Source organism: Nyctibius grandis, chromosome 6 (genome assembly GCF_013368605.1).
Source record: "Nyctibius grandis isolate bNycGra1 chromosome 6, bNycGra1.pri, whole genome shotgun sequence".
NCBI lineage: Eukaryota > Metazoa > Chordata > Aves > Nyctibiiformes > Nyctibiidae > Nyctibius > Nyctibius grandis.
In genome coordinates this window covers 27,235,166-27,252,294 of record NC_090663.1, presented here as the reverse complement: position 1 = coordinate 27,252,294, position 17,129 = coordinate 27,235,166, and the positions used below count along the sequence as shown (strand labels likewise).

At 41.7% G+C, this 17,129-nt stretch overlaps 1 protein-coding gene across 1 annotated transcript; it reads left to right on the top strand.

Annotated features, from left to right (window-relative positions):
• Positions 1–754: 754 nt before the first annotated feature.
• UGDH (UDP-glucose 6-dehydrogenase) lies at positions 755–17,129 on the top strand. The gene is made up of 12 exons (XM_068402576.1): positions 755–836; positions 1,557–1,725; positions 4,084–4,185; positions 6,101–6,301; positions 6,384–6,581; positions 7,068–7,215; positions 9,021–9,115; positions 11,647–11,777; positions 12,494–12,627; positions 13,794–13,885; positions 13,974–14,084; positions 15,451–17,129. The coding sequence occupies exons 2-12, from the start codon at positions 1,564–1,566 to the stop codon at positions 15,559–15,561; spliced, it is 1,485 nt and encodes a 494-aa protein (XP_068258677.1). The 5' UTR covers positions 755–836; positions 1,557–1,563; the 3' UTR covers positions 15,562–17,129.

The window sequence follows — 17,129 nt, the reverse complement described above, 5'->3', positions numbered from 1 at the left end:
AGACCCTTCACCAGCTTGGTCGCCCTCCTCTGGACTCGCTCCAACACCTCAACAACTTTCTTGAAGTGCGGGGCCCAGAACTGGACACAGGATTCAAGGTGTGGCCTCACCAGTGCCGAGTACAGAGGGACGATCACTTCCCTAGACTGGCTGGCTACACTATTCCTAATAGAGGCCAGGATGCCATTGGCCTTCTTGGCCACCTGGGCACACTGCTGGCTCATGCTCCCAGAAAGAGGTAGCGAGACCAGCCACCAGTCCAGCCGCCGTGATGCAAAAAACCCCGAAATCAGCAAGGGGAACGAGGTGTAAAAAAAGCCCCAAACTGACACACAGGCCACGGTCCCGCGCTCCGAGACGCACCGCGCTCTCCCCCTCAGGGCGGAGGGAGGCCGCTGTGGTGGGGCCCGCCCAAGCCCAGGCCCGAGGCCAAGCCGCCGAGACCCCAGCCGGGCCCGGGAGCCCTGGGGCCCCTCACCCGCCCGTGCGCTGGCAGGGCCGGGCCGGGCCGTCGCGGCCGGCAGCGGCCCCTGAGGTGTCCCGCGCCCATTCGCCGTTGGCGCGGCGGGGCGGGGCGGGGCGGGAGGGGAGGGGAGGCGGGGAGGCGGGCGGGCTCTGTGCCGGCCTCCGCCCCCGGGGAAAGGGAGGAGCCGGGGCCGGCCTTGCTCCGCGTCCCCGGGATGAAACAGCCGCCTCAGCCCCGCGGCGGCCCTTTAAATAGCCGCCGCCGCCGCTACTCTGCTTGTAGCGGGGTGTTGCCCTGAGCTCGCCGAGCATCCTCGCCGTAGCTCTCCAGCTCTATCCGCGGCGGCGGGGCAGGACCGCGCCCGACCGCAGTAAGTCTCCGGGCTGCGGCTTCGGTGCCGGCCGCGGGTCTCCCCGCTGCCTTTCCCGCCAGCTGCCGCCCCCCGAGGCGCGGGGCCGGGTTGCGGTCGGGCAGCCTTTCACTGGGCTGCCGGGGATGGAGTCCGTGGGGATCGGCCCCGGCCTAAGGCGCTCCGGGGGGAAAGCGGGGTCGCTTCCCGGCCTGCTCCCTCCACCGGGAAGGAGGCGGGGGCTGCGGCCTCCGCGCTGTCGGCGTCTTTCCCGGCAGAGGGGCTGCGGGGACAGGGCGGGGGCCGGGCCCCGGGGTCGCGGCCTGGCGCGGCTCTGCCCGCCGTGGGGCTGCGCCGGTCCGTACCGCTGTGCGCTGCCTGCAGCAGTGGTCTCTGCTCATGCCTGGGACTATCGCGGCATCAGCGGCTCCCCGGCCTGAGGGGGGGGGGTGTGCGCTGGCGGCTGCACGGCGACCGCAGGCAGCGCTTCCTCAATGGGCTGAGTGTGCTGGTGCTCCTGGAGTGGGGCAGGCTCCAGAGCCTTCCCTGGCGGGAGAGGGCGATTGCTGTTCACTTCAAGAGATAAGCTGTAAGAAAATATTTATTTGTAGCAGCATAATAAAATCACAAATCATTAATTCTCTTTTATTTCCTTGAATTGTTGCCAGTATTTTCATTTATGACTCTTGATTCTCTTCCTCCTTCCCCCCCCCCCCCCCCCCCTCCCCCCCCCCCCACTAGAGCAATCATGTTTGAAATTAAGAAGATTTGCTGCATTGGTGCTGGTTATGTTGGTGGGCCAACCTGTAGTGTGATTGCACAGATGTGTCCCAATATCAAAGTTACTGTTGTGGATGTCAATGAGGCCAGAATCAATGCCTGGAATTCAGATACGCTCCCAATCTATGAGGTAAACGTGTCTCACTGTTGTCTCTTCTTCCAGCCGCTGTTGCATTTGCTTCCCTTCTAGCACATGGCATTTCCACATGGCCCACTTCTGAAGCTTGATAAGTATAGCACAGTGATGTCCTTCAGAAAGAGTGTTCTAGAACAGCTGCTTGTCACTACTGCTCATTAAACCAGTTTTTTAAATAACTTAATATGTCTAGTGCAGGTAGGTATTTAAGGATGATATATAAAGGGCCTAGTAAGGAAAAAAAAAATGGTGTATATATAGTGAATTGTGCTAAATCATGCTAACTTTATTTCAGGACCTGATTTAATCGTAACGTAGTCCTCTTACTCAGTTATAGATATTATCTGCTGTGTTGCAGCACAATATGAATGTTTAATACTGGGTGGAAGCTTTGTTCCCGTTCTGAATGCTGCCAAAATCCAGTCTGTGCTTCCCATCTTAACCATGTTGTAAGACGGGGACAGTCACGTTCCTGATTCACTTGTACCATAAACCTCCGATCTGCCTGGGAAGACTAGACCAGATAAAAATAATTTTTAAATGTATCACACTGTCACTCCATCATCACAGGATTACTTTAATTTGAAGACATATAAAGCATTTTTCTATTTTGCTTCTCTTAGCACTTACTAGTTTTCACTCTTTTTCACCCTTCAAGAATAGGTCTCTTTTTTCTGTCCTTCATTCTTTCATGAGGTATAGTTTTTATAGATTTGAGTTCTTTAATGGGAGTGAAAACTTATCTTCGCTTGGCTCCCAAAGGCAAGGCATATTGCCTGGTACTAACAGTTACTCTTTTGCTGTAAGAAGTCTTCTGAATCCTGTCTGTGCTGGAACACAGATGTTATTTTTTTCCCCCTCTTAAAACCAAACCTATACAGTGACTCTTTAAGCAAAGATGAATAGACCTCCTTTGTTATACATTTTCAAAGGAAAATGTGTATAATGCTCAGATTAGCAGGTGAGACATGGATAAAGATCATGAAAGCAAATACTGTCTTTTCTATAAACACTTAGACTGAATGAGTTAAAGTAGAGTTAGTCTTGGCATGTTTTTTAAAAAAAAAAACCAAACTTGCAACATCTGTTTCCTGGAATGGTGTCCTTTGCTTACAAAGAATGTACAAAAACTGCCAAGAATTAGTTCAGACAGTTATAAAATTGAGTCACTGCATAGTGAGGTTTATTGTATTTTTTGTTTTGGGTTTTTTCTTTCCAGTGTCAGAAATTGTCTAGTGGACTGTCTTTCTATTTACATCCCAGTAAGACCATGGTTGGAACATTTGATGGGTTGTAACACATGTTATTCTGCTTGTGCTGACCTTTGTTTTCCTTTTAAGTAGGTATTTAGTATAAAGTGAGACAGCAAAAATGTCTTGCATAAGAAATCTGCTTGTTTTTTTTTCTGTCTCTCTCTTTGGGTGAACCTTTACCTTTCTGGCACTTAATCAAATATTTCATGTCATGATAGGCGTCTCTCAAGTTGGAGATCTGATTCCTGGGTTATAGTGTATGACTTTATTTTCCAAACAAAAAGTAAAGGCTTCTTTTATCTGTGACAACTGTATCTCAGTTAAATAATTTTGTAGACCATTCTAGTACGGAGGATTGCTCATCTACACATGGCCTCCTGCTCCTCTTGTCTGAGTGGAGGTGTTGAGGGAAGGGAAAGTGTTCTGGCATAGTATGTGTGTCTGGAAAGAATCTCATGAAATTGTGCCTGTGATTCTTCCATGCTGCAGGTGTGGTGCCATGATAAATTTAATCTGGCTTAAACATGAATGGCTGCCAAAAGGAGTGGTCTTTACCTCCTGTGTGTCTCTGCTGCCTTTCTTTTGCTGGATCTGGGTTTGCTAATTTGGTGGAAGACTTCTTCATGTTTTTTTTTTTGTGCTGAATCAGTTCTAGATCTGATGTTGGGGAGACCATGGAATGTGTAGCTGAGGGAAGAGGTGGTCCCAGCTCTCCTTTTTGGTTTGTAGCCTAGGGAATATTGTAAGACTTTACTTCTTGAATCTACTTAACATCACTTTACGGGTATTTCTTTGCTCATGGTAATAGAATTGAGCATGGGAATAACTGGAGCCTAAAATCTGTTTGTGCAAATAACAATTCAGTGTGGCTGAAAGTTTTGAGACAGCATTTTGAGTGTTTTGAATAAGAAAGGGCTTTATTTTTTTCACTATATAAATCTACAGAAGCTTTACTTTACATCTGGCAGACTGAAAACATGCCACATGGGGGGAGTCTTTCTGTATCTCAAATGATATGCTGTTTGTTTGGGTATGCAGTTTACAGTTCTTCTAACTGCATTAACCATAACTCCTTTTTTTTTTTTTCTGCTTTTTTCAGCCAGGGTTAAAAGAAGTGGTAGAATCCTGTCGAGGAAGAAACCTCTTCTTTTCCACCAGTATTGATGATGCCATTAGAGAAGCTGATCTTGTATTTATTTCTGTAAGTTTAGGGGGAGAAGGTGGTTGTGTGTGCTTGTCTTTTTTTCTTTCTTATCAAACCATGATGATGCTCTTATGTTAGGAAGAGGCCTTTATTTTGTCATATAGATTCAGTTACTAATGTCATGTCACTGTGTCACAGTTTTCTCCTTGTCTTTCTGTATACTGTGGCAAAAGTGTTAAGTAAGCTTTTTATTTTAGTTTTATCTGTTTCTTATAATCAGTAGAACATTTGACAAATGAACAGGTTCTATGTCAAAAGGATAATGTTGATACTTAGCTTGGTTAAACGTATGGGATCTTAGAGCAGAATATAGTGCAGATCTGTCATTGCAGTGTACTACTGAAATCCGTGGGACTTTAATAATATTGACACGGTTCCTAGACAGGAATGCGAAATAATACTGATTACTGGATTACAAAGATGACTTATTTCCAGAAGCTTTTAAAAAACAGTGTATTAATGGAAGAAGGACTGGCTTTAATTTTTTCTGGCTTTAATATTTCTAAATGGTTGATACCTCTAGGAAGAAGATCCAGTCAAACATAAACAGTATGACCTTTTGTAATCTAGAAGGTTGTTTCTAATGCAGAATCCAAAAGAACTGATTGCTGTTCATCTTGGTAGGCCACAGCTGAGTTATTTTTGTTACTTATGTCCTCTTTTCTTGAGAGCTTGTCTTTGTTAGGGCACCTCAGTACATAGCTCTCTTTCTAATAGTATTTTTCTCCATTCGTTAAGTCTAAAATGAATATTACTTGGCTGGGTGCCACTAATACAGGCCGTATATTGCCACCTGTCCTTGGCTTAAAACCTGCTGTTGTGTTTTCCATGTTGTTGCCATTTCTTCTTTCAGCTTGTAATGAAAAGGACCCTCTGTCTTAATCTAAAGGATGTGTTTTCCCTCATGTTGCCTTTTCTGTGTACTTCAGTGTCACAGTTTAAGGCTGGGCTGGCTATTAAACAGGTGGCAGATCCCCAGAAGGGGATGGAAAAGAGAAGAGGGAGAGAGACTTATGGGTTGGAAAGTTAAAAACGGTTTTAATAAATTCTAATGATGAAAAAGACAATAATAATGGAAATAATTAAAAATAATATATAAACACATACAAAACCAAGATCGAGCTCCCACTGATGATTAAGTCACCACTGGTGCTGCAGGGCAGGCTCTGGGAAGGCCCAGACTGGTCTCAGCGATGGATAGGAACTGGATTCAGGAATGCATGAGTTGGAACTGAGGGCAGGAGAAAAATGGACAGAGTCCTCTTTGGACACTGGCCATAGAAGAAGAGAGAGACCCTCGTGAACCCTCAGGTTTATACTGAGAATGGCGTGTATGGGATGGAATACCTTGTTGGTCAGTTTTGGGTCACCTGCCCTGTCTGTCCTGTTTACTTAGCTGAAAGTAAAAATCACTGAAAGGAAAATCTGTTCTGTTTTCATCCAAACCAGGACATTCAGTATAGCGAATTTCAGCCACTCTACACTTAAGCTTCACTGCAAAGTGGGTTTAAACCATAACTGCCTCATTAGCTGCAAGATTCTTATAATATGAATTTTTGCACTCCTAATGTGGGACAGGAAACAAAGGTGGCTTGCTGTAATCATGAAGAAATTAACTGGTGTTTCCAGAACAAGGACTAAGTTTCACTGAAGCCTGCAGAGCTGTTATGAATTGCTCTTGTTTAAATTCTATTTGAATAGAGGCCAATGAGCTTTCTTTAGAAGACAAAATGGGTAACTGAGAAAGCTAATAGCTGTTCATCTGCTATGGTAACTAGAATAATTCTGGGGTAGAAGCAAGCTGGACTCTGGGAAGGAAAATGTCTGTCACTTTTAACAACTTCACCTTGTCAGTAGCGCTTGTGTTAAGAGACCTGTAACATTTCTTCCCCCTCCATGTATTTGTAACCAGGTTAACACTCCGACAAAGACCTATGGGATGGGAAAAGGCCGAGCAGCTGATCTGAAATACATTGAAGCTTGTGCTAGACGAATTGTACAAAACTCAAATGGCTATAAAATTGTCACTGAGAAAAGCACAGTTCCAGTACGTGCTGCGGAGAGCATTCGTCGAATATTTGATGCTAATACTAAGCCTAACTTGGATTTGCAGGTAAGCATAATTTTTGGGTTGTGTATTTAAAGGCTGGTTGTTGCTTTTGGCTTTTATCTGTTCTTTATTTCTATGCCTGCAGGTGCTGTCTAACCCAGAGTTCCTCGCAGAAGGAACAGCCATCAATGACCTGAAGAACCCAGACAGAGTGCTTATTGGTGGAGACGATTCTCCAGAGGGACAGAAAGCTGTCCGTGCTCTTTGTGCTGTTTATGAGCACTGGGTGCCCAAAGAAAAAATCCTCACAACCAATACCTGGTCATCAGAACTTTCTAAACTGGTTAGTATTACTCACTGCTGTTGTCTGCAACGAGCAAAGGGTGTGAGACAAAGCTCAGAAGCAGAAGTTCACTGCCACTGAGCAATGCAGCTAGGAAAGACAGATGGTGGTGGGAGGACGCAGTATATAGGTCAAAGGATATTAATCTTTTCTGATTATCTCAGTTGAGCTAATAGATGATACCGACTTTTCATTAAATCCTTTTCTCACTTTTATTGCTCTGTTATTTATTACTAAGAGTAAACCTCTAATGTTGCAGAAACTGGTTACTATCATAAAATGTTTAAAACTCTGCAAGTTAAACATTACCTTATTTTGCTTAGATTCCTTAACTGGCATTGATGTATTAAACTAGTTATGTTACTATTTTCTATCTCAACAGAGTTACATAGATACTAAAGTAATTCTTTCAGTAGTAACTGCCTTTGGCCTGTAGGCATCTTGGTTTCTGGAAGAATCAAGTTCTCCTATGTTTTTTATTTACAGGCAGCTAATGCTTTCCTTGCCCAAAGAATCAGCAGCATTAACTCAATCAGTGCTCTGTGTGAAGCCACAGGAGCAGATGTTGAAGAAGTAGCAAGAGCTATTGGAACAGACCAAAGAATTGGAAATAAGTTTCTCAAAGCCAGTGTTGGTAAATGAAAAAATCTTTTTCTTCTGTTTAATAGTGCAATAGATCTACTAGTAGTGTTTTGAAGTAAGTGATCTGATACTCTAAAATCTTCTACAGCATGAGTGTGTGAAAATATTGCTGTAGAGTACTAGCATAAATCAGTTTTTCTGGTAGAATATCTAGGACTGAGATTGCTCTAGACTCTGGCAATCTGAAACCCGAGAGTTCAGAGTGTATGGTTTATCCTGCCTGGGACACTGAAAAGAAAAGTTGCAACTTTATTTTTCTGAAGGATCAGCGATAATAGTTCTCTCCAAGATGTCTTCCCAATTGTAACTGCTGCAATTTTGTTTGGGAGCTGCTGCCTGAGGAAAGGGACGCCTCTAGGTCTGAATGTGTGATGACAACTTCTAATTTGTAGGATTAATTCAGTTGTTTAGATTTACTAGAGAGTAAGATGCGATAAAGTGGTGATCAGTACAACGAACTTTCAAACTTACAGAACAAGACTAAAGTCTGTCTGTATGGCTACACTCCTCGTGCTAGAAAGAGAAAGTGTGACTTTAACATAACCTTATTAAATATAACCTCTCCTAGAGTCTATGAAAGAGTGAAAAGTAGATAGCAAATACATTACCAAAATTCCTATTAGGTTATAATTCCTTCTACAGTTCTTTTGCTATATTTAGCATTGGTGTAGCCTCACCTTGAGTACTGTGTGCAGTTCTGGGCCCCACAGTTGAAGGATGTGAAGGTCCTTGAATGTGTCCAGTGGAAGGCAACAAATGGTTGGACTCAATGATCCCAGAGGTCTTTTCCAACCTGATTGATTCTGTGATTCTGTGTGAAAGCTGTTGGAGGGGCTGGAAGGAATGTCCTGTGAGGACTGGCTAAGGACTTGGGGTTTGTCTAGCTTGGAGAAGAGGAGGCTGAAGGGTGACCTCACTGCTCTCTACAGCTTCCTGAGCAGGGGAAGCAGAGAGGCAGGTGCTGATCTCTTCTTCCTGTTATCCAGTGATAGGACATGTGGGAATGGTTCAAAGCTGCGCCAGGGGGAGGTTTAGACTGGACATTAGGAAGCATTTCTTTACTGAGAGGGTGGTCAAACACTGGAACAGGCTTCCTAGAGAGGTGGTTGATGCACCAAGCCTGTCAGTGTTTAAAAGGCATTTGGATGACGCCCTTAACATGCTTTAACTTTTGGTCAGCCCTCAGCTGGTCAGACAGTTAGACTAGGTCATCATTGTGGGTCCCTTCCAACTGAAATATTCTGTTCTACAATGTGTTGCTTCTGGGGCTCTGCTGAGCAAAGTTCTAGGGGTCAAGGATCCCTCTATTAATTGTCTCAGTTCTCCATTAGCTGTGGTGACCTTTGGTTCTTGGCAATGATTAGGTATCCATTTGGGGATGGGGGAGGAAAGAACCTAATCTTAACATACTTGTTCTGAGAACTATTAATCTAAATCTCTAGGTGGGGGGAGAGCAAACCCAGGAGCTTGTCCACCCACTTGTAATAATAAAAATAAGGGACTAAATGTAATAAAAATAAGGGACTATGCTATCATATGTTTCCCTGAGACTGAGTTAAAACTTCCATTGACTTCAGTGGGACCTGAAGCAGATTTTAGGGCTTCTGTAACTGACCAAGTAAGTAGGTCTAGGAATTGGATTTTGAGAGATTCTTAGGGTTTTCATTTGCTAGCAGTGAAATGCTGGGAAAAATTACAATTCTGACTATGTCACTGATTGCCAAAAACTACTTGATTCCAAAGACTGGGTTAGAATAGTACCTTAGTCACCTGTAAAATAACAATTCTCTCTTTCAGGGTTTGGAGGTAGCTGTTTTCAGAAGGATGTCTTGAATTTAGTGTACCTCTGTGAGGCACTGAACTTACCTGAAGTAGCCCGCTACTGGCAACAGGTACAAGTTCTTCACTAATTTTTTTGAGGGGGTGATGTTTCTTCAGCATTCAGCTTTCAGGCATTGAGTTTTTGAGCATTGTCCGCATATAACATGTGTTTCTGCGTTAAGGAGCAGACACCTTATTGTTGATAATTTTTACATTTTAGAGCCCTCAGCCTAACACTAACATTTGATACTCCTGGATGCTTAGGCTTTTTGGTAAGTTGTCTGGATCAAATGGATTGGGAAGTTGTCCAGAAGTAGCATTAGAAAATGTGAAGTACAAGCATGCCTGGACTCCTGTCTTCCTCTTGTACTTGGTTATCTCTGTCCACTTTGAATTCAGAGCTTATTCCCCCCTCACTTTTCTCCATACCAGTCTGCTGCAAAATAAACAACCTGCCCACAATTACTTTTTCATCATTGGTCAGTTGTGTCACATCCATACTGAAGGCCATAACTGCTTGTAGAACTCGGTCATCTCTCACAGTGCTATCTGACTTCCGTCAGCTTCTTACATTATCTGTGATGTCCAGTGGCTTTCTACATCCTGTTCAGATAGTTTAACCTCCAGCTGGGGGCTAGTCAGCAGCCTAGTTATTGCTTGCAACTATAATTCTTAACATCAATTGCTTGGGACAAGGAAGACATGGGATTTATGCTGTCTGCCTCTAAAGAGGTTCAGATTGACATCTTCCTTAAAAATGTACTTCATTAGGATAGTCTAGTCCATGGTGGAGAGGCTTGCAATCCCATCAGTGAAGCTGAGACTAACATACTGCATGAACCTTGTGCAAGCATCAAGGAGAGGTTTGGTTCAGTGTAGGACCTGAATTAGCACAGTAGGAAAGAGAAGGAGCCCTAGGTTCTGACATTTGCTTCCAGAACTACTGCTTTTACTCAGTATAAGGTGTAAGCAGACAACAGGCAATCCCTGGAGCAACAGGAGCTGCAGGAACTAACCATGTTACCTCACTGATAATCTGATAAGTAGGAAAAAATTAATACTTTCCTGAAAGAGACAAATTGCTTTGGCTCTGTCCTTTGAGATCACAAGGAGCCTTCTCAAAACGCAGCCTACTTGGTATCTTGGCAACCCAAAGGCATGGGAACACTTACGGTTTTCTCTATGTGGAGGTGTTTTGTTTTTGTTTTTTAATTTAACAAAAGCCTAAAAGTTTGCATTGTTAATGTAAACAAAATAGTTTAAAGTGCTTTTAATGCTTTTATGCTCTCATTCTGTTTTAAGAGCAATACTTTGCAGTGTTTCTATATGGCTTATTAAGCTGTGGACAAATCAGACAGTAAGAACAGCTGTTATAGAGTTAGGATAAGGTAGGGAGTGTTGTGTTCATGTAGTGCAACCCCTTACCTGCACCTCCTGCTTCCTCAGAGCACTGTCACCTTGCAGAGGTCTATCTACCACAGCCCATGCTGGTCAAGTTGTGTAATGCACACATGCACCTGTATAAGCAACTGTGTGAACCCCTTCTTTGTGGCCTGAGCACTCGACTGTCAGCAGCTCATCCCAGTGCATGCATGTGGGAGACCTCAGACCAGTCTCAGGACAGGATGCAAATCAGCTGCTCTGTTGATCAGAGCAGCCCTAGAATCATAACTCTTGTTCTCTCTGGCCTTTAGACAGCACAAGGCTCTCTAATGCTGAAATTTTCATTCCTTGAAAACATAGGTACAGAAAGAAATGTGTCCCTCTTACCCTGTCAGCTGTTACCTTTGTTCCCCATCACCATCCTGTTGAATTGCATAAATCTTACTGCTTTTATTTCTTTTTCCTCAAATAAATCTTGTTCACCAATATACTTCTACTGTGTAGTTTATACCTTATGTTTCATAGGCTGCTGCTGTTAATTCTTGGTTTGAGTTGAATGTCTCAAAACTGAGAGGGGAGTGTGGTTCTTTCCAGTCCACATTGAACATTAGCTAGGTGGGGTAACCTACCTTTCCTATTCTGCTAGTGATCCAGTGCCCTCTGTGTGTTAGGGGCTGGAGATCAAAGTATGAAGCAGGCTGGAGGAAAGTACAGGAACAATCAGAGTGAGCAAACCCACCTTCATGTAATAATGAAAGTGAGGCGCTGGTTGTGTTTGTGTACTGAAATCTGTTAGTGTGGATTAAAAAGGCTAAAAATGTTCTCACAGCATTAAGTAAGTGTAGGTCTGGCAATGGGATGTCCATGTGACATCAAGTACTCTTAACACTGAAGTTGCTTTCCATGTTTCTACCTAGAATACAGTAAGTTATAGACTTAAAGCAATCTGAAAAAATCCCAGCCTTTGAACTAGATAATGCATCATGGTATGTGTGTATATGCATCTACAGTCATTGATCAAAATAGGATTTGTCTCAGAATTTGATAAATTAACTAAATTTATCTTTGGATTACTTATTATACTGAGTAAAAATACTTAGCTTTCTCTTTTAAGCCTCTATTAAACATATATGTGGGTGGCTTGGCTTGACTGTTGATAGAATCCATTCATAGTTTAAAATGGCTCCCTTCTATACCATCATGTTTTATATAATTTCAGGTAATAGACATGAATGATTATCAGAGAAGAAGATTTGCTTCCCGCATTATTGACAGCTTGTTCAATACTGTCACTGATAAGAAAATTGCTATTTTAGGGTTTGCATTCAAAAAGGATACTGGGGACACAAGGTAAGAAAGTGAATTCAGTTCACTAACATGGATTCCCTACGCTTGTCACCAGCTATGCAGCTAAACCTCCCAATTGAATTGCATTAATGAAAATAGATCAGATATGGGACCCTTAACCTCTTGTGACTGAATTGGTTTGTAACAGCGATGAGTCTTTCTTAAAAAGGTGAGACAATTGATTCTTGACCTCTACAACATACCTGAATCATTCAGAAGCTAGAGCAGGTAACTCTAGTCCTTACTAACTTGCATAAGCAAAGATAGATTTTGACAAAGTCCTCCCATTCTTCACAGAAGATAATGCAAACGTTTTTGCAACTGGTTCTAAATTGGCTTTGGGAAGCCAAAGTTTCAGCTTTTTTTCCCAAAGGTGGTTAATTCTGTTTTCTTGTAAAGCCCAAACTTGATACAACTGTCCAACTGCAATTTGTGGGGAACGCTTATAACCTTGATGCCTTGTTAATTATGGTCAGTAGGAGTGCTGGGGCTTAGTATCTCCCTTGCATGATTCAGCAAAAGAGATGAAATCTTGAGGGACACCAAGGAGAGTAATATGAAAAACAAGTTTACAAGTTTGCTGCTGGCATGGATTACTACTAAGACATGTAATGTAAAACTGGTATAAAAGCTCTGACATTGCATATCATGACACTTAAAGAACCAGGTGGCATGTTCTAAGTAATGAAAGTCTTTAACTGATTGATTCACTTCCCTAGAGAGTCATCCAGTATCTACATTAGCAAGTATTTAATGGATGAAGGAGCAAAGCTCCATATCTATGATCCTAAAGTACCTAAGGAACAAATAATCTTGGATCTCTCGCATCCAGGTGTCTCAGAAGATAACCAAGGTAAGAATGCTCACATAAAGCTTATTTCCCCCCTTCCCTCCCCACCCTATTCTCAAAATACACAAGGCCTGCTTAAATACTAGAAATTCATTTTCATGTTTTCACCATGGCGATGATGTGCTGTTGGTTACACTTATTAGAGGATTGTCATAGCTCAGAGGATTACTGTAACTTTTCCCCCTTTCCCCATAGCTTTTATAGATAAATACTAATTCTGTACTATTGTATATTTTTCTTTTGATAAATATTCATTTGAATACATGCAAAGAATTTTCTCTCTGCATAATTATAAGGAAGAGAGAGAAAAATGTCCAGAAGGAGGAGAGACTAGTGTTGTTCTGTCAGCTCCTTTGTGTCCTGAGTCCTATCTTGCCTTAGTTCGTTCTTGGATACCTAAAGTAGAAATAAAGAAACAATTCTGGAATTCACTGTAGAGTGTTCTTCCCTCCCTCATATCACTTCCAAATTCATTTGCTCCCTTAAATTCAAGAAGACACTAAAGTAATCATCTGTGACTGGAAATTTTTTGGGGAGAAGCAGGGATTATTTGGGATTTTTGTTTTCTTTCCTTATTGGGGAGGGAGAGAATCGAGATGATGGATGGATGGGGGAGAAGGATAGATCAGGCTTCTGGGGGTGAAGAGAATGGAGGAATGAACTGTGATGCAGAAGAGTGAAGGGTGTACATTATTTGAAATGCCCTTGAATTAGAGGGGGAGGGTTGCCTCTAGGCAGCTGCTGAGGCAGTCAAAGGATGAAGGCAGCCCCTAGTGAGCCATGTGTATTTTCTGTAGTGTGAACTGAGTGTTAAATAGGAACTGTGACGTGCTGCTATTGTACAGGCAATGACCTCTGTGAGAGTTGGCATTTGAACACTCCACAGTAACTTCTAATTCTAGAGATGCTCTTGACTGTTTAAATCAAATTTGAATGCTTAACTTCAAACATTTAAGTGCTCTGACTCTATTCAGATGCCAGGTACAAGCCGCTTCCATTTAAATAAGTGAAATCAAAGTGACAAATATCTTGATAGAAAACATCTCTAGGCAAGTGACTTGAGACTCCTTGTTTGCATAGGGCAAGGAAGGAGACTAATTTGCGAGGAGTGAACCAGATTGATGCTGAAGATGTGTGCAGAATAAAACTTTATTTTCCTTCTGTTACAGTGTCTCGGCTGGTCACTATAAGTAAAGATCCCTATGAAGCCTGTGATGGAGCCCATGCCCTTGTAATTTGCACTGAATGGGACATGTTTAAGGTAAATGCTATCTTGAATTTAAACTAAAGAAAAAAAAGGGAGTGTTGTGCTACTTGTTCATTCTATTTGCTTTAATTGCCCTTTATAGGAATTGGATTATGAACGTATTCATAAAAAGATGCTGAAGCCTGCATTTATCTTTGATGGTAGGAGAGTTCTAGATGATCTTCACAATGAGCTACAAGTCATTGGCTTTCAGGTAATCAGCTGGGTGATGCTGCTTCTTATGTTTCTTTCCTTCTGCTCTCCTTCTTCTTCCTCTCTCTCTCTCCCTCTGCAATAACTGAGTAGCAAGGGGGAAAAAAAAACCTCTTCAGGTGAGGATTTAAATCTAAACCTGTCCATACTTAAGTCTCTTCACTACTGCTGTCTTCTTCCATTGCCTTACTATTTTCATAGACTGATGCTCTGTTAAAATCCAAGCTACATCAGACTATGTCATCAACATTCAGCAGTATAGGCATGCCTTGAAGCAGTTCTAGCATAGACAGAATTTAATACTAAAATAATGATTTAATACTAAAATCATCAAATCCCTGAATAGTCTGATAGAAGCATCTCAGCCAGACGTGATGAGAACAAAATCTACAAGCCAGATCAGATGCCTATTTCAGTTGTGTTTCATTCTGTGTCCTCCTGAGTGCTGTGATTTCTTGCATAATGGCTATAGGCTTTCTTGCTTGGTATTTTTTCCACTGCTTAAACTACAAAGTTATTTACACTGTTTGTGAACAGGCTTGTATAAATTGATTTAACCAGTCAATTGAAGCTGTTATGGGCAAATATGGTACATACAGCTCACGTGACTGTTTAAACAACTCTTTTCAGAGTTAACTCAGATGTCTGCCTAGAATATATTAATTAGATTTCTGTTAAATTTAAAATTGTTGAAGTATTTTGTCTTTTGGTGCTTTGCATCTGACCTGTACTACTTACTCAAGAGGAAAGCTACAGCTCTACTTATTTACTGGGTGTCTGAACTTTTTGTCCTCTACAAGCTCTGTCCTTAGTCTGAGCTAGAAATTAGGGGAACCTGTCTCTCATTCTTTCGATTTTTGCAGTACCTGGCTTATGTGTGTGTTAGCTTTGTTACATGCTTTCTCTCATACGGAGTTGGCTGCCTTTTAGCCTTTTGGAGTTCTGTTGTTTAAAAAAAAATCCCACTGCATTAAGGAGGGGGAAAAAGCTGCTTCTATCGTAATTTACTGGATATAAATTTTTAGACAAAGGAGGCTGAACCCACATTTTCTGAATACCCAGAAACATTTTGATATTTGTACTGATAGTCCTATGGAAGCTGAGCCACATAAATGTTCAAATTAAAGATGCAGCTTTAAACAGGCAAAGCAGGCACCTGTGAAAGGCTGTTTTTAAAAAACTCTTTGCAACTCCAATCCCAGAAACGGTACCTGGGCACCCTGAGCTTTGTGGCTTGTATTATTCTAGCGTTCATGAAATGTAGTCATGACTACTAAGGTCCTGGACTTAGTTTGTAGGTTCCTCATAGGCTGACATGATTATGTCAGCTTGCCACACTCACTTGTTAAATGTGTTTTCTCTTTTAGATTGAAACAATTGGGAAGAAGGTGTCAGCCAAAAGAATTCCTTTTGCTTCTTCATGTGAAATTCCTAAGTTCAGCCTGCAGGACCCACCTGTCAAAAAGCCTAGAGTATAATGTTTAATAGGTACTGAAGGAATTCTGTGGACTTTCTTAGTGATAATAACTGTAAGCCTATGCTTTTTTTTAAGGAAAGATATTTTTCATAAACTAAAAACCAATTTTACACTAGATATTGTACCTGGTACATGTGAATTCAGTCTATTTTCAAATTTCTATTTTTATAGCAATTTTTTTTTGGTTACTGAAGATGGTACAAACCTGTTTTTAATAATGAATCATCTTTTAAGTGGAGAAGTTACCTTCAAACTTCAGATTTCTGCTTCCAGAAAAGTTCCTAAACTGCACTTCACATGTTTCAAGTGATAGAATATCTCCTTTGCTTTCATATCTTTTTACTTTAGTCCAGTTATGGACAGTGATCAGGAACTTTGGTCTCACCAATTTTTAATTTTCTTTTTGGGTAATTCTTTGTGCGGTTAAATGCTTGCTTTAACTGGCATTGAAGTCAAAAATAAGTTCTACGTGAATTTGGTAGGATTTGGGTTGAGCCCTAATACAGAGCTGACTGCAACAGTAATACCCTGATCCTGGTTGGGATCGGTGGGCACCGCTGCAGTCTGAACTGCATCTGTTGGGAGGCCAGATAGTTCTGCAGGCACCTATCATGTAATTAATGACAGTGGACTAGCAGCTATAATCTGAGCCACTGGCAGCTCTCCACTTTTGATTCTTTGGTTGTCTTGCCTACATTCCATGTGCAGCCACATAAATTACTGATCTAATCAGATTCTTGGGGCAAGTTTTTCCTAAGTTATAACAATACAACCCATCTTCAGCAGAGGAGCATTGTGCTTGTTTGAACATTGAATTTAAGCAGAATTACCTTAATTTGGTGTCAGTCCAAATAGACAACAAATGTTGGCTTCAAAGCTACCTGACGGTTTTTTTCCTTCCTTTCTGCTTATATACTCCAACTGAAAGCGGCTTTCTTAATGAATCTGCAAAAATTATTCTCTGCTGTTAAGAAATGATTAAAAATAAAAATTCAGCCCCATAAGTTAGCTTGCTACCTCATTTAATTAGCAGGAATGAATACTTCCTATGTTATCTTGATATTTTTGCCTTTACTGTTACTTTATTTGTACTTGTTTTTATTATTCTCAATTGACTAGTGCTATTAAAATCCTTGAGATGGCAGAGATTGGGTTTGGCTTGTTGCATGGGGTTGTGAAATGGAGGGGAAGATAGAGAAGGGTGACCATGAAAGGTTTCTGACTAGAAGGCATAGACATCTTAGTTGAATAATAGTAGTGTTGGGATGTTAGAGAAATATCCTGTAACTAGTCACATAATACTTGCTGAATTCATTCAACAGGTGTGCCTTCGAGTATGCTATAGCAATAGTTAAACAGAGCATAAGACTAGTGTTGTCTTGGTAATGAGTGCTATTATCATAACTATTTACCCACAGAAATACAGATTACAATTTAAGCTTTAGGACAGATACTTGCAGATTTAATGAACTTCTATAACAACTTGTGTAGACAATACAAGACACTGTTATCTGAAATAGCTGTATACTTGAAACAGATGCTTTCAGATTCTGTAGTTAATGGCTTCCA